Source organism: Barbatula barbatula, assembly GCF_947034865.1.
Source record: "Barbatula barbatula genome assembly, chromosome: 9".
Taxonomy (NCBI): Eukaryota; Metazoa; Chordata; class Actinopteri; order Cypriniformes; family Nemacheilidae; genus Barbatula; species Barbatula barbatula.
Genome location: NC_136772.1, coordinates 10,129,459 through 10,150,422, shown reverse-complemented (window position 1 = coordinate 10,150,422; position 20,964 = coordinate 10,129,459). Strand labels below are relative to the sequence as shown.

General features: G+C 38.7%; 1 protein-coding gene across 1 annotated transcript in view; it reads right to left on the bottom strand.

Annotated features, from left to right (window-relative positions):
* Positions 1–1,874, bottom strand: part of stxbp5l (syntaxin binding protein 5L) — a 128,840-nt gene extending 126,966 nt beyond the window's left edge. Inside the window, exon 1 of the mRNA XM_079463995.1 lies at positions 985–1,874. Coding sequence (XP_079320121.1) covers positions 985–1,152 — 168 coding nt within the window. The 5' untranslated portion in view covers positions 1,153–1,874. The remainder of the gene's footprint in view (positions 1–984) is intronic.
* Positions 1,875–20,964: the final 19,090 nt, after the last annotated feature.

Below are 20,964 nucleotides of genomic sequence, written 5' to 3'. Positions count from 1 at the left end.
TACGTCACCAGGGCTTGGGGCTGTTGGGTCTCGCACCAGCGGAAGCCTCTCACCGTATATTCCCCGGGGAGAGCTGAGCAACACCGCGGTCGCTTTACTACACAGTGGGAACAAAGCGCGGTAGTGAATGAGTATTTCTGGGATTATTTCAAAAGAATGAAGCCTCGTAACGTTTAATAAAACTCTCATTTCTGCACTTGAAACAATTCTGCACTTTCTATAGGCTACATTTTGATTCAAATACCAGTGCTTTTGTTCTTTCTCCCTTGCCGCTTTATTTCTGTTTAACTTGACATGTCGGCGAATAAAACAGAGCCGACTTCGAACGCTCTGAAGTGAACAATTTTATCCAGATGTCAAGCTACCTTCAATTTCTTTTTATCGAGCAGCGACAGAACGGCTGCAGACAGTTTCCGCCATCAAGCTGCAATCGGCAGTAAAAAGTCTAAAAATAGCTTCAGGAAAATCACATAAGCCCGTAGACTACGGGAGGCTTTCTCACTTTTTCATGTAAGCTAAGACACCTCGGTTATGTCATCGATTCCCCATCACTTGACTTCTCGAATGCGGAGAGGAAAGGTCATGAGAAAACCTCAACCTTTGCATATTTCCCTCCCTGGTAGGTTGGTAGGTTGGTAGGTGGATGGATGGATGGATGGATAGATAGATGGAGAAGTGAAAGGGAGGCCTTAAGCTACACAGAACAACGTGAAAGTGGATGCCATGAACCCAATCTCATTACTGGTTCCTGTAAACTGATGTTTAGACTGAACAATTGAAGGTGGAGGTTGATTAGTGTGGTATCTGGTTTACTGTCTACAGTGTAGCCAATGTTGTCTGTTCTGGTTATGTTGCGCTGCAGTGGGTCTATACCTATGCAGATTGTTGTCCCCACAGTTGCACCGATCAGCAGGCGTCTTGGCTAGAAGTACCAGCACAACTGCAATGACAGATGAGCCCTTTAATGTAGAGAAAGACACCCACCTTACAGATCTGGAAGTGCTCTGACATCAGCGTTTCCTGGATATCCAGCTCCCGTGGTGTCGATGCCGCACTTGGTGTCCCGGCCGCACTGCCGCACACTGGAGATCCACCTGGATTGACAGGCGTTGAAGTCGTCAGCCCGTCCAAAACCTTCCTGAACTTCTTCATCTTTATCCTTGTGTTTGCACTTGTGTCGAAGTTTCTCTCGGACGATCTTTAAACGTGCCGCGGAGACGTTTAAAACGGCATAGGAGATGATGCGGCTGCACTGCACGAATTCAGACGGCAAAACTCTGATTTCTCTTCGTTTCTTCTCTCTTTCAGGAATTTATGTGCAATACAAAAGGCCGTAGAAGAACCTCATCTTCCAAAAAAGGGTCGAAGATCACAAAAAGTAAGAGATGAATTTAGGCAAACGGGCGATTAGTTTTTAGTGCGGATTAATGCCTGAACCAGGCTGATAAAGAATTCAGAAACTTCATATTACTTACGCAGGACGGTATCGCACCCAGCTAATCAAAATTCTCGGGAGCCATTTCAGAAACATAATAAAGTACAATTCAGTTTGTGAAAAACAAAAGGCGTTAACGCGGACGGCGCCTGTTTTTCCGCGAGATGAAGTAGCCGTGCACGCCAAAAGTCAAAACGTTGAACGTTTGTTGTTTGGGATCCCAGACGCAGAGGAGACACGCTGCAGAGAACCAACCAACGTACAACCAACAGCCAACGTCGAAAATGTATAAAAAACCGCCCAAGAAAGACAAGATATTAAGCGACCATAGAACGATTTTTATGAAATACCTCTTCTTCTGGCTTTCTAATTAGTTTTTGGAAGAACAGGAGGCGAGTAACCTCGACCCGCACCCAGAATCTCTCCCGCAGTCGAGTGCGAGCCGCTGTCCAAGGTGCTGAAACATAGATCGAGCGGAAGCCCCGCCTCTCTCTGTGCACATTGGACTAATGCTACGGTGCTGCTGTTATGCCCGTCCTCCCGCTGCAATGATTGGACCATGTGCTTCAGAAATCACAAACAATGAAATAGTGATTTAAATATTTGCAATATTCCTCTTTCACTTCATACGTATTACATGTTTTTATCTATATATATCTTTATTATTGATTGTGTATGTAAATTAAAAAGTTAATTATTTGTCATGGCATTGAATCAATTACACCATAGGCTATTTCCCTAAAAATGAAAATTGGTTATTTTAACTAGATACGCAGTAAAAAAAACGTAAAAATAAAGAAATGATCACGTCCTTATTTACGAACGTAATAGCAGGTTGGCAGCCAGCTTGGCATCAAGTTAACCGTCCTTCAGACCTGTTGCAGAGATCGATTTTAAATGTACGTTTCAAACGATGTTTGATGCGTGGAGGAAAATACCGAGCTCTTTATATATATGTAGGATGAAGTCTTAATAGTTGTTATATGATAGTTGCATGTGCTGCTTGTCTTTTCTAGTTTTTTTATTTTTATTACTTTATTAGTTACCAATAACACACGGCAATGCACTTTAATACAATCTAACGGTGACACGTTGACAGAAATGGAGAAGTGGCTGAATTATCGTTCTCTGGTTAATGGCACGCTCAATCTATCCAATGTGTAATTTCATGTTTTTGTGAGACAATAGTGGCCTCCAGGGGTCGGTATGTTGTGCATCTCGCAGATGCAGATTACATAAACGCTTACATCATCTTTCCCCTCAGCACGCTTTATACCATTGAGCCTTTTTCCCTGAAAGCTGCTGGTTTTAATGATATCATCTCTAGATATTTCGACTCTGATGCTGCTTCTGCAAAATGTATTCTTAAATCTTATGTTTTTTTTAAATGACTTTTTTAAATCAATACATGAGAAAATATAGCAATATAATTTATTCTGTAATTCAATTGTGCTTTATTTTTTATTATTTTTGTTACGTGTATAACAAGAAATCTAGATGATGTATTGCCTAAGAAAACAGTTTGTTGTTTATTTTAATTAATTAATATAAATTGTTATTATACAGTACCTTTAAATGTGAAGCACAGCAGGCTCGTTCACTCATCTCACTTTATCTCAGCAGGGAACAACGAGATTTACAACGAGGCAAATAGTTCGCAATTATCATGATTATAGGGTACAACCCTTAAGCTTTCCAGTATTTTTATCTTGACATTTTCAATCGTCCATTGCTTTGAATGTTGTGGAATTATAGGATCAAGCACCCCCACCTAACAGCTATAAGATCAGTAGGCTGCCACAGATAATTGCTTTTTCTTTTCATTAAATATACTTTTCATCATGAAAGCCAAGATACATACTCTCTCATCTTCATGGCAGCACACCTCATAAAAGTTATTCTGCAACTTATTAAAGACATAATCAATACCAACAGTTGACATGCCATACTTAGTATTTAGATTATTGACTACATTATGTCAATTGCACTCCTTTATCCAATCACGAACACTTTCAACTGTTCTCTCTTACATGCATGCATGCGTGCATTCTTCACATCTACAAATAAGGCAAAGTGAATCCGGAGAGCTTATCTACAGTGTATGTTGGGATTAAGCATTACATCACTCACAGCTTTTCTCCCAATGCAATGTGTCATTGACCAAACATCCCCCCCACACAAACATTTAGACTTGCTTATCTCAGTTGTATTATGATGTGGCCTATCACAACTAAGGCTTCCACACTAAAGGAACTCAGTAGGGGCCTTCTCCCTCTGCTGCTTGGTGGATGTATTACAGAAGAAATCCCTTTGTTGAAAGGATTTGGGAGTAAGAAAAAAAGCCAAATAATCCTCTTCATCGCTCCCTCGGGGTAAACAACATCGAAGATAGCACAGCTGCCAAGACAACGGCACGGGGTGTGTGCTGCACGACGGGTCCACTGCGCTAATCTTCCCGCTCGAACCTGCAGACATGGATTAGAGATCATGAGCACGTCAGGTGTCCTAAAGTACAATGCTGTAAGGGGGTTCTGATTGACTATTAAAATGATGCAAAATGATGTGGATGACCATTGTAAATGCAGGTGGTGGATAATTTAGAATGTGAAAATCTGCGAAAATAAGGTATCATGCTCATAAATGAAGAAAAGCGTTCATATTTACGGTTGATGTCTGTTAGTATAAATGTCGCACTTTAGATTTGATACCAGGTAGATGTGACACACGGGTAACCAAGAACCCACTTGTGTGGTGTCATGACCTTGTCCTTGAAGAAGACACTTCATGCCAGGTGTCTCTAGGGAGAAGCTGTCCATACAATTATTGTACTGTATGCTACTCAGGATAAAACAGTTACATGACAAGTCAGAATTGTTTAATCAGAATATATATATTTTTTTCACTGGGGCAGTACCCTATATGGTAAAGCCTATGAACCATATTTGCCATTAGTTACAGATATGGAACCAACTGTTCCTTTGTAATACTGATATGCACCTAATATGAAAACCCCATTCACAATGAATCAGTCTCTATTGTGTTTGACAAAGTCTAAATTCTTGTCATCAGATCAACTGAAATTCATGTCACATTTGCAATATTTTTAACTGACGTCTTTAACGTTAGATCCATTCCAGATCAATATTGCTAGTGATGGTCCTTTTAAAGATTTATTCTTCTCTTTCAAAAAGTCCCTTAGTGACATGTACTGAACCTCTTGGTCATGTCAAAATGTCCAAAATTGTGGTCTGCCTGGTTTTAGTGTAAAAAAAAGCTTTTTGTAAGGTATCAACCCATGTTTTACTAATACTGTATGTCCTAACACGTTTTTGGCCACATTTCACATTAAGTAAAACAAATATTGTGGTTTGTCACATTGAGTTGGAAGTATTTCAGAAAGTGATCCATGTTGTCTATGGTGTGTTTTTTGTCGTGAAAGGCGTGGTGGAAGAACCCAATTGCAAGGCAGCGGGGATGAAGGGGTTAACAAATGGACTTTAATAACAAGAACAAAAACACCCACGATGGGGAACACTAACTAAACGAAATACAAAAACTGAAAACAACCACTTCCCACAAGGGGGGCAAAAATAACCAAACACACTAGGTACCTTAGAACTATACAAAAAAGGTACAAGAACATGAACCTTGACTATTACGAACATACAGGGCAGGAAACGTGTACAGGGCAGGAAACGTGTACAGGGCAGGAAACGTGTACAGGGCAGGAAACGTGTACAGGGCAGGAAACGTGTACAGGGCAGGAAACGTGTACAGGGCAGGAAACGTGTACAGGGCAGGAAACGTGTACAGGGCAGGAAACGTGTACAGGGCAGGAAACGTGTACAGGGCAGGAAACGTGTACAGGGCAGGAAACGTGTACAGGGCAGGAAACGTGTACAGGGCAGGAAACGTGTACAGGGCAGGAAACGTGTACAGGGCAGGAAACGTGTACAGGGCAGGAAACGTGTACAGGGCAGGAAACGTGTACAGGGCAGGAAACGTGTACAGGGCAGGAAACGTGTACAGGGCAGGAAACGTGTACAGGGCAGGAAACGTGTACAGGGCAGGAAACGTGTACAGGGCAGGAAACGTGTACAGGGCAGGAAACGTGTACAGGGCAGGAAACGTGTACAGGGCAGGAAACGTGTACAGGGCAGGAAACGTGTACAGGGCAGGAAACGTGTACAGGGCAGGAAACGTGTACAGGGCAGGAAACGTGTACAGGGCAGGAAACGTGTACAGGGCAGGAAACGTGTACAGGGCAGGAAACGTGTACAGGGCAGGAAACGTGTACAGGGCAGGAAACGTGTACAGGGCAGGAAACGTGTACAACGAACGAGCACAAGACAATAGACAAGAGGGCATTAAATAGGGAGACTAACAAAGGAGATAACAATGGGCAGGTGTGGGTAATGAGACACAGGAGGAAAGCTATACTAGGAACGAGAGGGGCGGGGCCAAATGACGAGACTGGAGAGAACGCATATTATGTCCTGATTGACAATCATATGTTTCTCTGTACATAAACACGTGGGTCTGTCATGATTCTGCCCCTATACCAGAAAATCAAGACAAGAGAAGGCAGAATCATGACAGTTTTATATCCTGCCATTTTCTTTGAGGACAATTAGCTGCCTTTTCTATCTAAAAGAGCTTGATCTTGGTAAACAATAGTTTCATACTACAGTTTTCTAACTCAGACCATACACTTGTTCTACTGTACCTTAAGTCTGTTTATTTTGGCATTTACGTACATTTTGACCAGGTTTAAACCCTGAGAGACAAAACAAACACACCTGCCAAAGGGAGTCATATTCACACTTGCTCAGATGGGTACAAAACCAGGGGTGCTTTCACACAGAATGTTCAGAACTGTCAGCAAGTCTTAAATTAAACACCCATAAAAACACAGGAGGCTTGTCAACTCAGTTTAAAAAAGTAATCTTAATTGTACATCCCCACTAGGTCTTGAGGCAGAACAGCCGAAGGCAACTCCATCTAACAGTTTATGAGTGTACAGTAAAAGTATTGCCTGAAGTACATTTGGCCCATTCACTTAATGACAAACTCTAAAAAAAACCCTTCAAAACGTCAATCATTTAATATTCAATAATTCATGTTTTGCATATTTCATGCAGTAACCACAGAAAAAAATGACAAACTGCTCTGTTTCTTATTCCATGGGAATTAAAATAAATGAGTCCCACGAGCAAGTCCAAGTGTGCCTTCTGGGGTCATAAATTACCTTGCTGTTTAGCGTGAGGAATATAATTATTAAAATATAATTGTCAGGTTCTTGACAGCATCCATTGTGCAACTGTCTTTTTCTGCTCAGCACCAACAATAACCGTCAGCGCTGTCACTAAAATCAAGACTTTCTCAAAGGCCAGTCACTCAAAATGAAGCCGTTGTTTTTCAATTAGGGAAAACATATGACTTGACTGGATTTGTTTTATTACTCGAACGTACCGTGGCTAATGTGATCACATTTTTATGTAATGAGTTTTGAATATGTGAATATGTTTCATATTGCTCTTCATCTCTCTTCAACAAAAAATAGAATTTCAAATCTTTTCCAAGAAACTGAATTATTTTAGGAGTCAACATATTAATCTTTCCGCACACAAATACATTTTTGCGCTTCCAACCTTACATGTACCTTCAGCTGACCTCTGATCAGAAGCTCCTCCAGCTACTTTTTTTATCTGTACTATCGATTCCGCCTGCACACCTGCACTAGTGCTTTTGGATCAGGCTTTATTTGTAGTCTTTTCTGCCTCAGGTGTTAGGTCTCTTCTCAACCTTTCTTGGTGAAAAAGGCAGTCACTCCAAGATCAGTTGATAATAGAAAGAAAAAAGAAGAAAGAAATCAACAGCCAAATAACATGATATGTGAAGATCTCATCATACTGGTTGCAGCTGTCTTTGTTTCCGGCCTCTTATTCACGGCTTCTTTTTTCAGCACGAAAGCCAAAAAACATGAAACACAACGAGAAAAGGATGCAACCATTCAATCCGTCCGCTTTCATCGAAATGAGTGTGAACACCGAAAGATTGAATTAGCGACAATGGTGGCGGCAACAGCCTTGCCAAAGGACCTCGCTCCAGTCACACCACTTCATCTTCACCGAGCCTAATGCACTTCTTCAGATGAATTGAATTCAAAACTAAGGCTGTCAAGAGCTTCAGTCCTACCTTCAGCTTTATGTGGCCATTCATCATGCTATTAGCCTGTCCTATCTTCTCATTTGCAGGACCCAGCGAAGATGCCTTATGTATAAACTCTCAACGCACAGCATATACCGGTGAGCATGTGCACAGCAAGTCAGATCTAGCTTTGAGAGAAGCATGACTGTGGAAAACATCTGCATAAAAATGAGACGGAGTGCGGCAAAATACCCATAGAGGTGCTGATGCCTGGCAGCTGCCCTCTTAACAATTCAAAACAACTTGAGAAGGTTGGGAGATGCCATAATTATTTACAGTTCATGCTGGAAGTTCACCTTCTTGACAGTGGTCTTTCACACTCTGCGATTAGGAGTGAAAGAGGGGAGGCAGTTTACTTTCACCTTTGACAACAATTGCTTGCTCTACGTAATACTGTATGTGGCTTTCTGCACAATAAAAGAGGAAAAACTGCCTTATTGTTAAGCCATTAAGCCTAATAGAAAAATAGGAAATGTCCGTATATAGTTTTGCAACAAACTAACATCAAACTCTGAAATTTATTATGAATAGTTTGGAATTATATTCCAAACATTATTAGAAAACATAGAATTAGCTTCTACTGTTACGCAGATGATACTGATATCTCATCAAGACCAGACGATTCCTTCCAGCTATACAAATTGGCAGAGTGATTCGAAGATATATAACATTGGATGACTTGTAATTTCCTTCTTTTAAATTAGAATAAATCAGAAATATTACTTATCGGACCAAATACACGTAAAAAGAATATTTCGGATTATAACCTGCAAATTGAAGGCTGCACTGTTACTACAAAAAAATACAGTTAAAGATCTGGGGATTTATTAGACAGCAACCTTTCGTTTGGAAATCACATCTCAAATGTCACAAAAACAGCCTTCTTCCACCTACGAAATATTCTATGTGTTCCTGACGCAGAGAAGCTTATTCATGCATTTGTGACCTCAAGCCTTGACTACTGTAATGCGCTACTTAGTGGCTGTCCTGCATCATTAATAAACAAACTCCAGTTAGTTTAGAATGCAGCTAAGATCTCAAAACATACTCTGGAATAGCCTTCCGTAAATTATTCGAGGGTCAGACACACTCGCCCAATTTAAATCTAGATTAATGACACATCTTTTCAGCCAATCATTCACTTAATGCAAAATATGCTGAATAAACCACCGGGAGATGCTGACATTAGATATTATTTACTAGAATAATATTTTCAGTTTTTCTTATTTTCTCCTGTAAAGCTGCTTCGGAACAATGTACATTGTGAAAAGCGCTATATAAATAAAATAGAATTGAACAGTCTTTCGGATTCTGGAGGGCAAGGAGGCAGCTCACAAAGTTAGAGGTACAGTAAACTATTCAATGAGATGAAAAAGTATTTGGACTCTTTCTGGTTGTCAAAGTTAATGTGATAAACTGCACCTGTGTGTTCTTGATGGGACATCTGTGTGAAGCTGAGAGGAACTGATTCATACATTCCCTGCAAATAACTTTGACACCAGGTAGATAAAAGTCAATGGAAGAAATTTAGTCCTGAGAACTTTTTCAATGTTGTTATGTAATTCAATGGCATTCATACATTATTAAATGTAGCTTAATTGCCCAAATGCAGATTTGAGACATTGTTTGTACCCTAAATACTGATGACTGAAATCCTGTGGAAAAATGTCATGTAAAATTAGTTTTAATCTAAATAAATCAAACCAGGGTCAAGAATAAATAACTTTCCCTCACAATACTCAATGAATGGATCATTTACATTGCACTGAGCACCTCAGCATCCCATAAACTATATTCAGCAATATAATGCAGATAACAATGATGGCAATGTCAGGGCTGCTTGTTTCTGATGTCACTGTGACAATCTCAGTGGGGTGATGGGGGTGGATATCATCTCCCTGTCACAATAGAATTGGTGTCACTATACGATTGTCACCAGCGTGACTCACCGCAGAAACTTACAAGCACAGAACATAGCAGTAGCTCAAAATACCTGCCTAACAATCCGACCAGCACCGTCATCCAGGAGTGTGTATGTGTGTTCGCTAGGGATCGGCCGTGGCGGGTTCGACGACATGAGGTGGGTTTGGTTTTACATGAACATGACATTGCAAGTTTAGATTTGCTTAAAATATGTATAAAGTCAGCACACCAAAGCTCTAAAAAACTAAAAAGTGTAAAGGGGTCATTGTATGGACACCGTACTTGACAACACGTCACTTTTAAAATGTTGTTGTTGAAAAGCATAATCTCTACTGCAAATATGACGGATAGAAGTATTGATTAAATATCCTTTTAATGTCTACACCATCCGCGGTGCGATGCGACGCAACAAAAGACATTGGAACCCTTAAGAACCCAATTTTTGCCCACAGTGGATGCGGCGCAAAAAGACAAACCTGTTAACAAGCCATCTGCCGTGTCACATCCAGTGTGTGCAAAATGTTCGGGGCCGATTAATTTAAACATCAATTTTAACCTGAGCTTTTGTTATATAAGATGTAGTCGTATTCAAGCGAACATCCTTTAAGTGTCAGAACTTAAAACGCCCATATTACTGAAATGACAACTGTTATTGACACCAGGCCCAGCGAACCCCAGTTCCTGGAATGCACCTATCTAGAAAGGTTGAACACAGAAGAATAACAACAACTACTTCTCTAGCCCCGCCCACTGGTTTGCGAATGACAGTACTGAAGTAACACAAGTGGCGCGGAACCAGATAGAGCGAGCAAGCAATAAACATGCCGTTAAAAATATTGCTGAATATTGTGCAGTGCCTGGTTGTGCAGTCGCTGCATAACCTTCCTTTGGATACCGACATTAGGAATGCGTGGTACATGCTAACGCTACTGAAGCTCATAAAGATTCTTATTCTAGAAAGCAATATATTGAACATCTAACATGTATGCCGCAAAGATGAGACATAACCATACTAGTGCCTCCTTTAAGTTGTTTTAAATTCAATGGTATCAACTTTTAGAAGTACACTAGCACACAAATTGCCTCAAAGCCAACAGACATGTCCAATTTTGATTTAAAAGGGCCTTTACAAACAAATGACAAACGAATACCCAATGTGAAAGCTACCGCTTGAAAGAGATAATTACCTGACTAACACAGTCCATCTACCCACCTCTGCCTTCCACATCAGAATCACAAACCTCACACTAATTAGACCAAATTGTCTTTGGTCCACAGACAACAATACATTTTGTGTATCTTCCTTCCTGCATTTTGACCCCAGTTCTATTAACATCAGCAGCCCTGAGCCTTAATCGTCGTTTACGCCAACGGATGAAGTTCCCATTTATCCAGCAAGAGAAGTCTTTCAGCAGACCCAGCTCATGGACAGGTAAGGGGCACTTGTAATCGACTTGGAATTTACATAGGTCGCAACAGTAATGGATTAACAATGGCATTGGAGGCATTGAGAGAAGGGACAGACTCGTCCCTTAAGGGCTTCGTTTGATTTGCATATAAATGGGCGGGTAAACTCATGCCTGACATTATCAGCCCGCCTGACTGGTTGAGAGGAGAGGGTAATGAGCGCCTGCCCCCTTTCAATTAGCATGGCAGAATGCGTTCCGTTTCACTGCAGAAAACACACATGAGAATAGACGGTAAAGCAAATATTCAGTTCGGTCCGAGTTAATGAAACAAACAGCAAAATAATAACATACAGATAAGACACATCATCTCATGTTTACATGAATGCATTAAACAGAACGACCAGGGACCCGTTTCAGAAAGCAGGGTAAGAGCAAACTCAGTGTAAGTTAACCCCAGAAAACGGGATACTCTGGGTTTTCAGTTTCAGAACGCGAGGTATATCAAACCCGTGACCGCGGGGTAAGTCAACCCCGTTTCAGAAATCAAGGTATCTTATACTTAGAGTGAGTAACCATAGTAACCTACTCTGTGAACCTAACCTGGTCGGGAGCAGGTTTTATTCCACTAACCCGAGGTTTGTTACAATCTCCGCCCCTTTTCGAAGCGCGAGCGGTGTTGAAATTGCCTTCGCCGTTTGTTTTTTCATTCGTTTTCCTTAATCGCGCACAAGTTCGTAACACAGACATTAAATGTCCGTTTATTCAGTACCCGTAGATGAGGAAGCTGCATTCATTCAGAGAGAGTTACATTTACGTCGGGAGAGAATATATGGTGAAGCCACGTTTGGATGTTTTATCATATCCGGAGGATTCTTTATTTGAGAGGCACAGTTTTTCTTTACAGTCCATTAAATATATTCACACTCTGCTTCATCCTTACATCACAAACCTCACTCGTCGTGGCTGCACTCTTACATCTGAGCAGATTCTCTGTTACGTTTCTTTGCTAACGGAAGCTTTCTTTATAACACCGGGGATGCAGAACACGTTAGCAAGGCAACTGTATGCAGAGCAGTAAGAAAAGTGTGTATCGCTCTCAAGCACTTTATATACATTTGTGTTAAGTTTCCTGTGAGAGCCATCAAAGAGGAGTTTCATAGGATTGCAGGTGAATGGTGAACGTCTTTCTGAATAAGCTGATCAAATAAATGTGCTCTTGCTGCCACCTCTAATAATTCAAATACCCTTTAGGATTTCCCAATGTGATTGGGTGCACATTTAAAAGGTCCCACTCGCCCCGCTCTGCGCGGGCTTCGAACTGCCGTCGGTCAGAACGAGGGACCGGCGCTCTAACCACGAGCCTAACGACCGCAGTCCCTATTACGTCTGTCGCTAGAGCATCTCTAGCTGGCCTCCGTTACACATAGCTGGAGCAGGGGCAAGCATGGCCAGTTTTTTGTCTTCTATAGCCACAGTGCTCGGTTCTCATATCCTCATAACTTTCAAGGCCAGTTTATTAAATATATCAAACATTTCCCAGTCAGGCATCCTACCAGCAAGAGCATTTAAACTCACCGGACTGAATGATGTTTTTATATTTCATTTCCAGCTGCTGCCACGTTCTTTTTATTGCAGAAGGATTGCACCTACATGACAAAAAATCGTAGGTATATATGTTTATACATATACGATATACATAATATATATATATATATATATATAGTTCCTCCAATTCGACTGGCGAGAAATAAACGGAGCGTTTTTTGTCACGTGGCGTTGCCATGGTGAATCGTGTTATCTTCGCTCAATTGATGATGGCTTTTTAAAGCCGCGGTGAACACGAGTAACCTCGGGTGAACTTACTCAGAGTGGATTTAACTGATTGAAACCAGCTGTTCTGAAACAGAAAACTCAGAGTAGCGATTATCTGAGTAAATCAACTCAGAGTTCATATTTTAACTCAGTGTTGCTTGAACCTCCTTATTGAAACGGGTCCCAGGTCTGCACTGTTAAACCTCGCTGTAAATTACAGGGTAAATAACTTTAAAATAGTCAGTATTTAGCAGTAACATTGGGAAACAGTATTTAACTGAAACATGAGGTCCATTTCTGTAGCTCAGATAATATAATACAGTTAATAACTATATTAACACATTACAGAGAACAGCTGTAATATTCAGCTGTAAAATACTGCCTTTTTTACTAAACTGTCACATACACACACATATGTGCGCTGACTGCTTAATTGTTTACGCAAAGGTGTTGCCACTTTAAGGGCAGCCAGGTGTGTGTGATCATTGAGTTTATGTTCCTTTCCTTTGATTGTCATGGTTTGAAACTTAAAATGAAATCCCCAACAATGAGTGATTAAACATTTCAAATATTTAGAAGGTTTTTGTTAAATATACTGCAAACGTAGATAAGTTAATCATTTCTTATTATGTGCTCTGTATCTTTTGATTTCATAAGCTACCTGTTAGCTAGCTTTTAGCATCTTACAACTCTCAGTAGCCTTTAGAGTTGAAAATAATTTATCACCCCACCGCTTCTTTATTTATTTTTCCTGTTTATTTTTTATTGTGTAGTCACATTACCCACAATGTACAGATGTGAATTGTGAGAATTGCCTTTACGCCAACTAGGCCTTTTTTATACACATGTTAAAAAAACACCAACACAGTGCGAATTTTCAGTTTGAGTTTCAGTGCCCTTGTATTTTTAAGAAATTCTCCTCATTAAGGTCACACATGCAGATTGACAAAATTATTGATGAATTACTTGCACAAGATCTGTTAACTTTGTACAACGAAGGTTGTAAAAGCTACTTCAAAAAGAACTTCAACTTTGTTCCCCCAAAACCAATATATCTGGGCAGTGACTGTTAAGGTAAAGTTAAAATGGAAGAAAAAGAGGAAAATATATATACTCATCATTGTTAAATTAAAAAGATTTGAGATAAAAATGAGTGAAGCCTATTGGGTATGAGCACAGTGCTACCTGGAACAACCAAGGAAGCTGATTGCATTGGAACTGCACATGGCACAAAGTACCAGATGTGTGTGATTGCCAGCATGCTGAAAGATCTTTGTGAGCAGTGAATGTGCTTCTCCTACCCAAGATTGGAAATCAGCATTGGGTCAATTGAGTTTGTCCAAAGACTGCTGGGAAAAGCCACAATGTGTTCATAAACTTAGAGATGCTACTGGTAGGACAAATACTCGTTGTGTACTGGATGCTTGAGAGTAGTTTATGCTAGTAGTTTTAGCACCTAGCATGCTAACTGGACGTGTGCTATGAAGTGTTCTTGATTTTACATTGCTGTTAAGTTGCTACATAAACTGCAAATATTTTAACAATGTTGTTTGTACTTAAAATATCTTTGAATACTGTGTGCAGTGACTTATATATTTATGTTTTCTGTATAGGTTATTAAGCTAATCATCTGAGATATTCATTGAAACATATAATACATTGATTTGATGATGAAGAAATCTATGCTTTGAGTTATTCTATGCACCCTCTTAAAGTTGATTGGAGCCTTTTTCAAGTTTGGTCAGACATGCAGGCAAACAAACCCTGATAACTTGACAGTGACACAGCTGGTAAAGATCGCTTTTGACATTATGTGCCAGTTATAGAAACCCTTAAATCTCTGTTTAAGCAAGCATCAGTGAGGGAGCAGTACAACCAGTCAAAAATGCTTGATCATGATGACAAGGTAATGGAGGATATAAGGATGGCACATGCATCACGCAAAATGCCATCTTTCATGAGAATCCATCATCGTTATCAATGATCTTGTATCAGGATGCATTTGAAGAATAGCCTTTTTTATGTATTTGTGTGTTTGTGTAATATTGTAAGTTAATACTTTAGTTTATTAGTCACATTAATTATGGTCTACTATTCATTTGCAAAGTTGTGTTGAAAATGTTTAATGAATTGATAAGTGACACAGTTTCTGTTGTTTATTTATATTTTTTATATTGTAAAAGAAAATAGAATGTATTTGGTTAACATTTTGAGTAATCTTTGCCATTGATATCCCATATCTACAATATAGTGTAATTGTTTTCTTTATTTTCCTTTAATGTGATTTATACATTGCCATACACTAGCAGTGGATGTTATATTTCAGAAAAAACTTTCAGGTTTGTTCAATTGTCTTATGTAATTATGGATTTTCTTGTGTTTTGTATGCTAAAGTAATAAATTATGTTAGTTTGAACCTTTTGAATTTCTTTGTCTTTTTAGAAGATAATGCCATCAAATAAAATGCAGCACAATGTATATGTAGTATTCTACTGTGATTGTAATGCATTACAGTAAATAACTATCACCACTACTCCTGCCAGTAATTAGCTGTTATTCTTGATTTACAGTACAATACTGACAAAATTGTTGCCAGTTAGTCACCGTAAAGTCTCAGTTACAGTAAAATACTGGCAACACTGTTGCCAGCTTCTTACTGTAATGTATATTTAAAGGTAACTAACTGGCAACACTGTTGCCAGTTAGTCACCGTAAAGTCTCAGTTACTGTTAAATACTGGCAACACTGTTGCCAGCTAATAACTGTTGAATCTGCATTACAGCAAGTAGCTGGCAACAGTGTTGCCAGTATTTTACTGTAGAAATGCCTTGAAAGGTCTAACAGTGTGGCAGAGTAAGCATGTATTCCATATAGTAAGCTTCTGTTTTTCACAGGAAAATCGCGATTTGTAATCCTGAAAGCTAGAGGGCTAAGTGGGAGGAAACAGATTATTTTAGAGGAGCTATTCCAAGATCGTTGCTTTTTGTATTACTGTCATTTCGTGCCTATGACTCACGGCCTTATAAAGCCATTACACGGGCCTTGATTTATAAAATTTACATCTCCATCATGCAGAACATGATGAGGATCACGTGGCACTGGTTGGTTGGAAAGACAGAATGTAAACAAATCTGCCAACACATGGGATAGCTTGAATTAACTCTTCTAAATAAACACCCCGGGCGAGTGTATTCAACAGTTGCGTCACTTTTGCACACAGGATTTCAAACCCATGCATTATTCACTCATCACCCAATCCCCCGCGTTTAACCAGGGGATTTCTGATGCTGCACCATACAGTACCTACGTGAACTCTTTGCTATTCAAGTTATTGGTATTCTTTTTTGCTATACAAATGAGACTTATTATAGATTGTGCTTTTAAATTGGGCATCGATCCAGGAGTGTAGTTAAACACTTTCTGCCTTTAACATCAGGTGCTTGAATCACAGTGGAAGAAAAGGTCTCTGTGAAGAATGGCAAATCATAGTCTGAGAATCAGGGGGAGGAAATCACTCTTAGTGAATTCTTTTCTTGCGACTGCTACACACAGCATAAAAATAAACGACATGCTGTGGGTTTGTTTACATCAGTCTGGGCAGCCGCAAGCAGACAGACACAGCAAGCGAGATGAGATAATCACAACTGCCGAAGACAATTAACAATCAACGGAAGGCAGTTTAGAAGGAGCAGCGGGGCAGTAAGGTGAGACCTTCCAGGTCTTTCAGTGTTGTTAAATGACTATGCTGGGTTCAAGTCTCTGTGGGCACCTCGGCACCTGCACCCCTGCACTGCTGCTGGGTTTCTTTACTGCCTTTGTAATGCATTTCCATTTAACTTGTTATAAAACAGCTCCAAAAAAGCAAACTCCCCTGGGACGGAGTCAAAGGGAACAATTTCAAGGAACTGCTAACATCTATTTTGTATAGAATGAATGCCCGATAGGACCATTTAATTGTGTTGTCTGTTTGTTTTAACAAATAGTATGTGAAATGGTATGTGTTATCGGTTTCACTTTAAAAATAAGGTTAGATTTGTTAACATAAGCAAAATTAGTTTAATTAAAAGGATATTAAAGAATCATATTGATGTAAACAGAAAGCCAGTATACGTTTGTTTAATCTGTTTACAAAAATATGCAATGTAATGATAAGTAAGCTCAAAATATGAATAGTATTTTTTTACAGTTGGATTATAATTATTTAAAGACTTGGGCCAGATTCAATGGCAATACAAAGCTAGAATGAACCAGGATATTAATAACTAATAATAACATTATAATATAATACTTATTGAGTTGTTTTGAAGAAATATAACCATATACACCCAGTATGGGAGGAGAAATTAATAATGGTTGGTGTCATTTTCTATTCAGTTTTGTGTGCTGTCTTAAATTATGTTAGATATCCTGGGAACTTGAGACTGAGACCTCCAAGTCAAGCACAATTTATTCAATCCATTTTATTCAGTCCTACTGTACTGTCAAGAAAACATCCTGGTCTTTGATGGCACATTTTTGGGGTAAGGCTGACAGAGATGACAGATTTTATTTTCAAAACGGTGACTGACCCTTTTAAATACTATTTTCTCTAACTCCTCTTTTTTCCCATGATGATATCATTAAGACCCTATGTTCACTACACAGGACAGACGAAAAAAATGCTATATATTTCCTTTCCACTACCCTAATTTATGCAGAAATCTAAATAACAAAACATATTTTCTTCTGGTTCACAGATGGCTATAATAATGAGTATAGAATATAATAATCACTTATTATTATTAGTTATTACATTGGGTTAATTAATCACAGTAGATAGATATAAAGGGTTAAGCACCCTGCATTATGGCATCGAATGTTATCCACACAATGAAGGTGACGAGAAGAGACAAGCACAGCAGTTGCAAAGCTGTGCAAGGCACTATTTTCATGTATCTGTACTTCCATGTGACGAATATTATAATATCACTTATATCATCACAGAGCACAACATTATTATCTTCATCCATGTCATTATTAACATTATCATCATTAACATAATCATGATCATTAGAAATGGCATCTGTCCCAGTAAGGGAGATGTTATGAGAAGATTACATGGAGATGAAGGAAAATGAGGACATCTGATATTATTACATCCTAACATTTGATTTCTGAATAGAATTACTGGAGAAAAATCCACATGACAGTGGAACAAAGCTACGCCAGATCACCCAGAACCCCCCTACGCCCTCCTGCTTTCGATTTAGAATGTTCTATCGAGAGGGGCCGTGTGCATTACACAGTGTGAAGTACTGACACACACAGAAAACACAGAGGAACACATTCTTTTTTTAGGTTTATTCTGCAACAAACCTGATGCCAGTTATCAAACATCTGTATTGTGTAAAATATTTTTGTTTTAAATCTGGCCAAATCCTTAAATTGACAATCACATTACCAGTTATTATTTTGCTCAGTTTATCACTGAACATTATTTGTATTCATTCGTTTTTTGCCTTATTTTAAGTAGGGTACATTTAAGCATTTCTATGAAACACAGTCAGAAAAAAAATATTCTGCATGTGGGTTAAGGAATGACCTTATTTGATCATCTTGAGTAACTGATTGAAAGGAGATTTATTGTACCTTTATTGTAATAGATATCCAGCATTCAAAATATTCTCTAATATTTTTTAAAAGTATTTTCTTAACTTAAGTTATCTAAGAAATATATAAATATCTAAAAAAATACGTAAATGCATATAATCTACTTACAAAAATGCAAAGGTTTATATAGTATTTCGTTTAAAAAGGATCATGTCAGAACCAAATTTAAGATTTTTTTGTTAATTCTTGTCAAACAAAACCAGATGCAAGACATAAGAATGGTAAAGCAAATCTTCCTGTCTGAATAGTACTTTATTTCATTTTCCACGTTTTTTAATTTCGTTTTGATTCTTCACATAGGGCCCTATATCAAAACTCACTGCCACACTACAGCACTTATTGGTCATGTCAGTTTTATCCCTTCAAGCGTCTCAGTAGAATGCTGAAGAATCCATTACACATAAGTGACGTTTATCTTTTTCTTCCCCTCTGAGCGGATGTGCTTTTACGGGATTTTAGCATATATAAAACATGATAATCTCATTGCGCTGTCACGCATTAAATCAAACCGAACAGATCTTCCTGTTCGCTGTGAAAAGAGAAGCCGCATGTTGCTTAGCATCTGCTAACAGCTAGTCTGCTTGTTATCCATCAATTTTTGAAAGACTTCTTAATTTTCTCTTTAATTGTTAATACGACTTGCAAAAAGCAAAACGGAAAAAAAAATGTTTCTTTTAAACTGGAGACACATACAGCTGCTGAAAAAGCTGTAGCAGTCATTGCATGACCGGATCTGACTCTGCAGAATAGTGATTCTCATCGGTTCTATTTTTTTTTCAATTTCAGATTGTAAGACTTTGCAGTCAGGCCAATTTTCCTCTGCTTGTATCATCAAGTTATATGCAGTTTTGAATTAGTCGTGGATTTACCGTGATCCTGTTTCCTGCATTAGCCTACATTTTAGAGGTCACGGTTAAACAGACAATAATCCAGCGCAGTCTTTTCGCATGGCTAACCCCTAACTAGAAAAGGCGTGGCTTGTGAAACAAATAAATCACATTAATCACAGCGCCACCTTCAATTGCCTGGCCATAAATCAGGGGCAGGGTCACATAAGCCCATACCACCAGCAGTGCATGTCTATATGTGCATGTTTTATATCTGACTCCATGCAAGACGTCCATAAATGAAAATGTCTTTAAGTTTCATATATACCACTATAGATCAACTTCTTTCATTACTTTTGTAATGAGGTTTCTTATTTACTGATCCCTTTATCCTGATGTTTGAAACCCTGACTGATCACTGTATTGATCAGCGGGTGACACATTCAATTGCTTGATCAATTGAATGAATTGATAGATTTAACGATTGTGGAAAGTGAAGACCAAAGTGTGGCCAGACAGGTTAGATTAGTGATTCCCGATCCTGTTAATGGAGAACATCCTACAGTACACATTTTGGAAGTCACCTTATACTCAGACACACAACTCAACAGCTTGTTGGGATGCCACAACTTGAAACGGGGGTAAAAAAAAGAAACATCCGAAACATAAAGTGTTTGGGATCCTCATTTCATGTAAATTTGTAAATTTGCACTGCAAAAGGAGACCATTAAAAAACATGCATTTTTCTGGCAGCAGGGGTACTGAACAGTTTTTGTCACATTAAAGTACTTTTGTTTTTTGTAAATTTGGTACTTTTTTTACATTGTTTTACCGTATTTCCAAAATATGTGAAAAACAAACAGTTTTTTTTCGTCATTCATGAAACATCTGTTAAATAACAGTAACATTCTTTAAAATTACAGTTTTTAAACAGTGTGGTCAGCCCTAATCTGACATTGGCAACCAAGCAGCAATGGACCCCACTGACTTCATTATATGAATACAAAATCACATTTCTCAAAATAAAACATTTTCTCCCACATAAGAAAGGGTCATATACATGTTTTGCACAAGAATAAATCAATGATGGAATCGTTTTTATTTTTAGTTGATCTTTTACTTTTTTGTGACTTTCAAAATTCGACCTACCCAATATTCTAAGATAATATATAAAGAAACATTGAGTTATAATTTAGTGATACTTCAATCAAAGTAGGGCGCATTTGGAGCATTCAGTCGCAAATTAAGACTTGTGGGAGACCATAAAAAATAGATTTTCAAATGTCTAAATAAATGAAAGTAATAACTGTATTCACTTTTAAGTGTCAGCCAATTGAGGGTGTAATCAGCTGATTACTTTTCAAGCATTTCTCATTCTGATTTTCTTTCTTATTCCAATGGTGACCTCGTGAATACATTTTAAGATCTTACATAAATCGTGAAATCGTAGTCATTTTTAATTGAAATTGTAGCATTCATAAATAAATGATACAAATGATCATTGATGATGGATGATCAGGGTGGACACACTGATCTTCTACATTTCCGTCTCATCTCTTCTTTTAGTCGTTCTATCTTTCAGACACAGCAAGTATGAGTTGACAGGAGGTATCAAAACAATTAGTATCTCTCAGCTGCGGGCAGCTGCTGCTTTCACAGACGCTCAGTCGAGAGATCGGCTTTGACATCAAAAGCATGA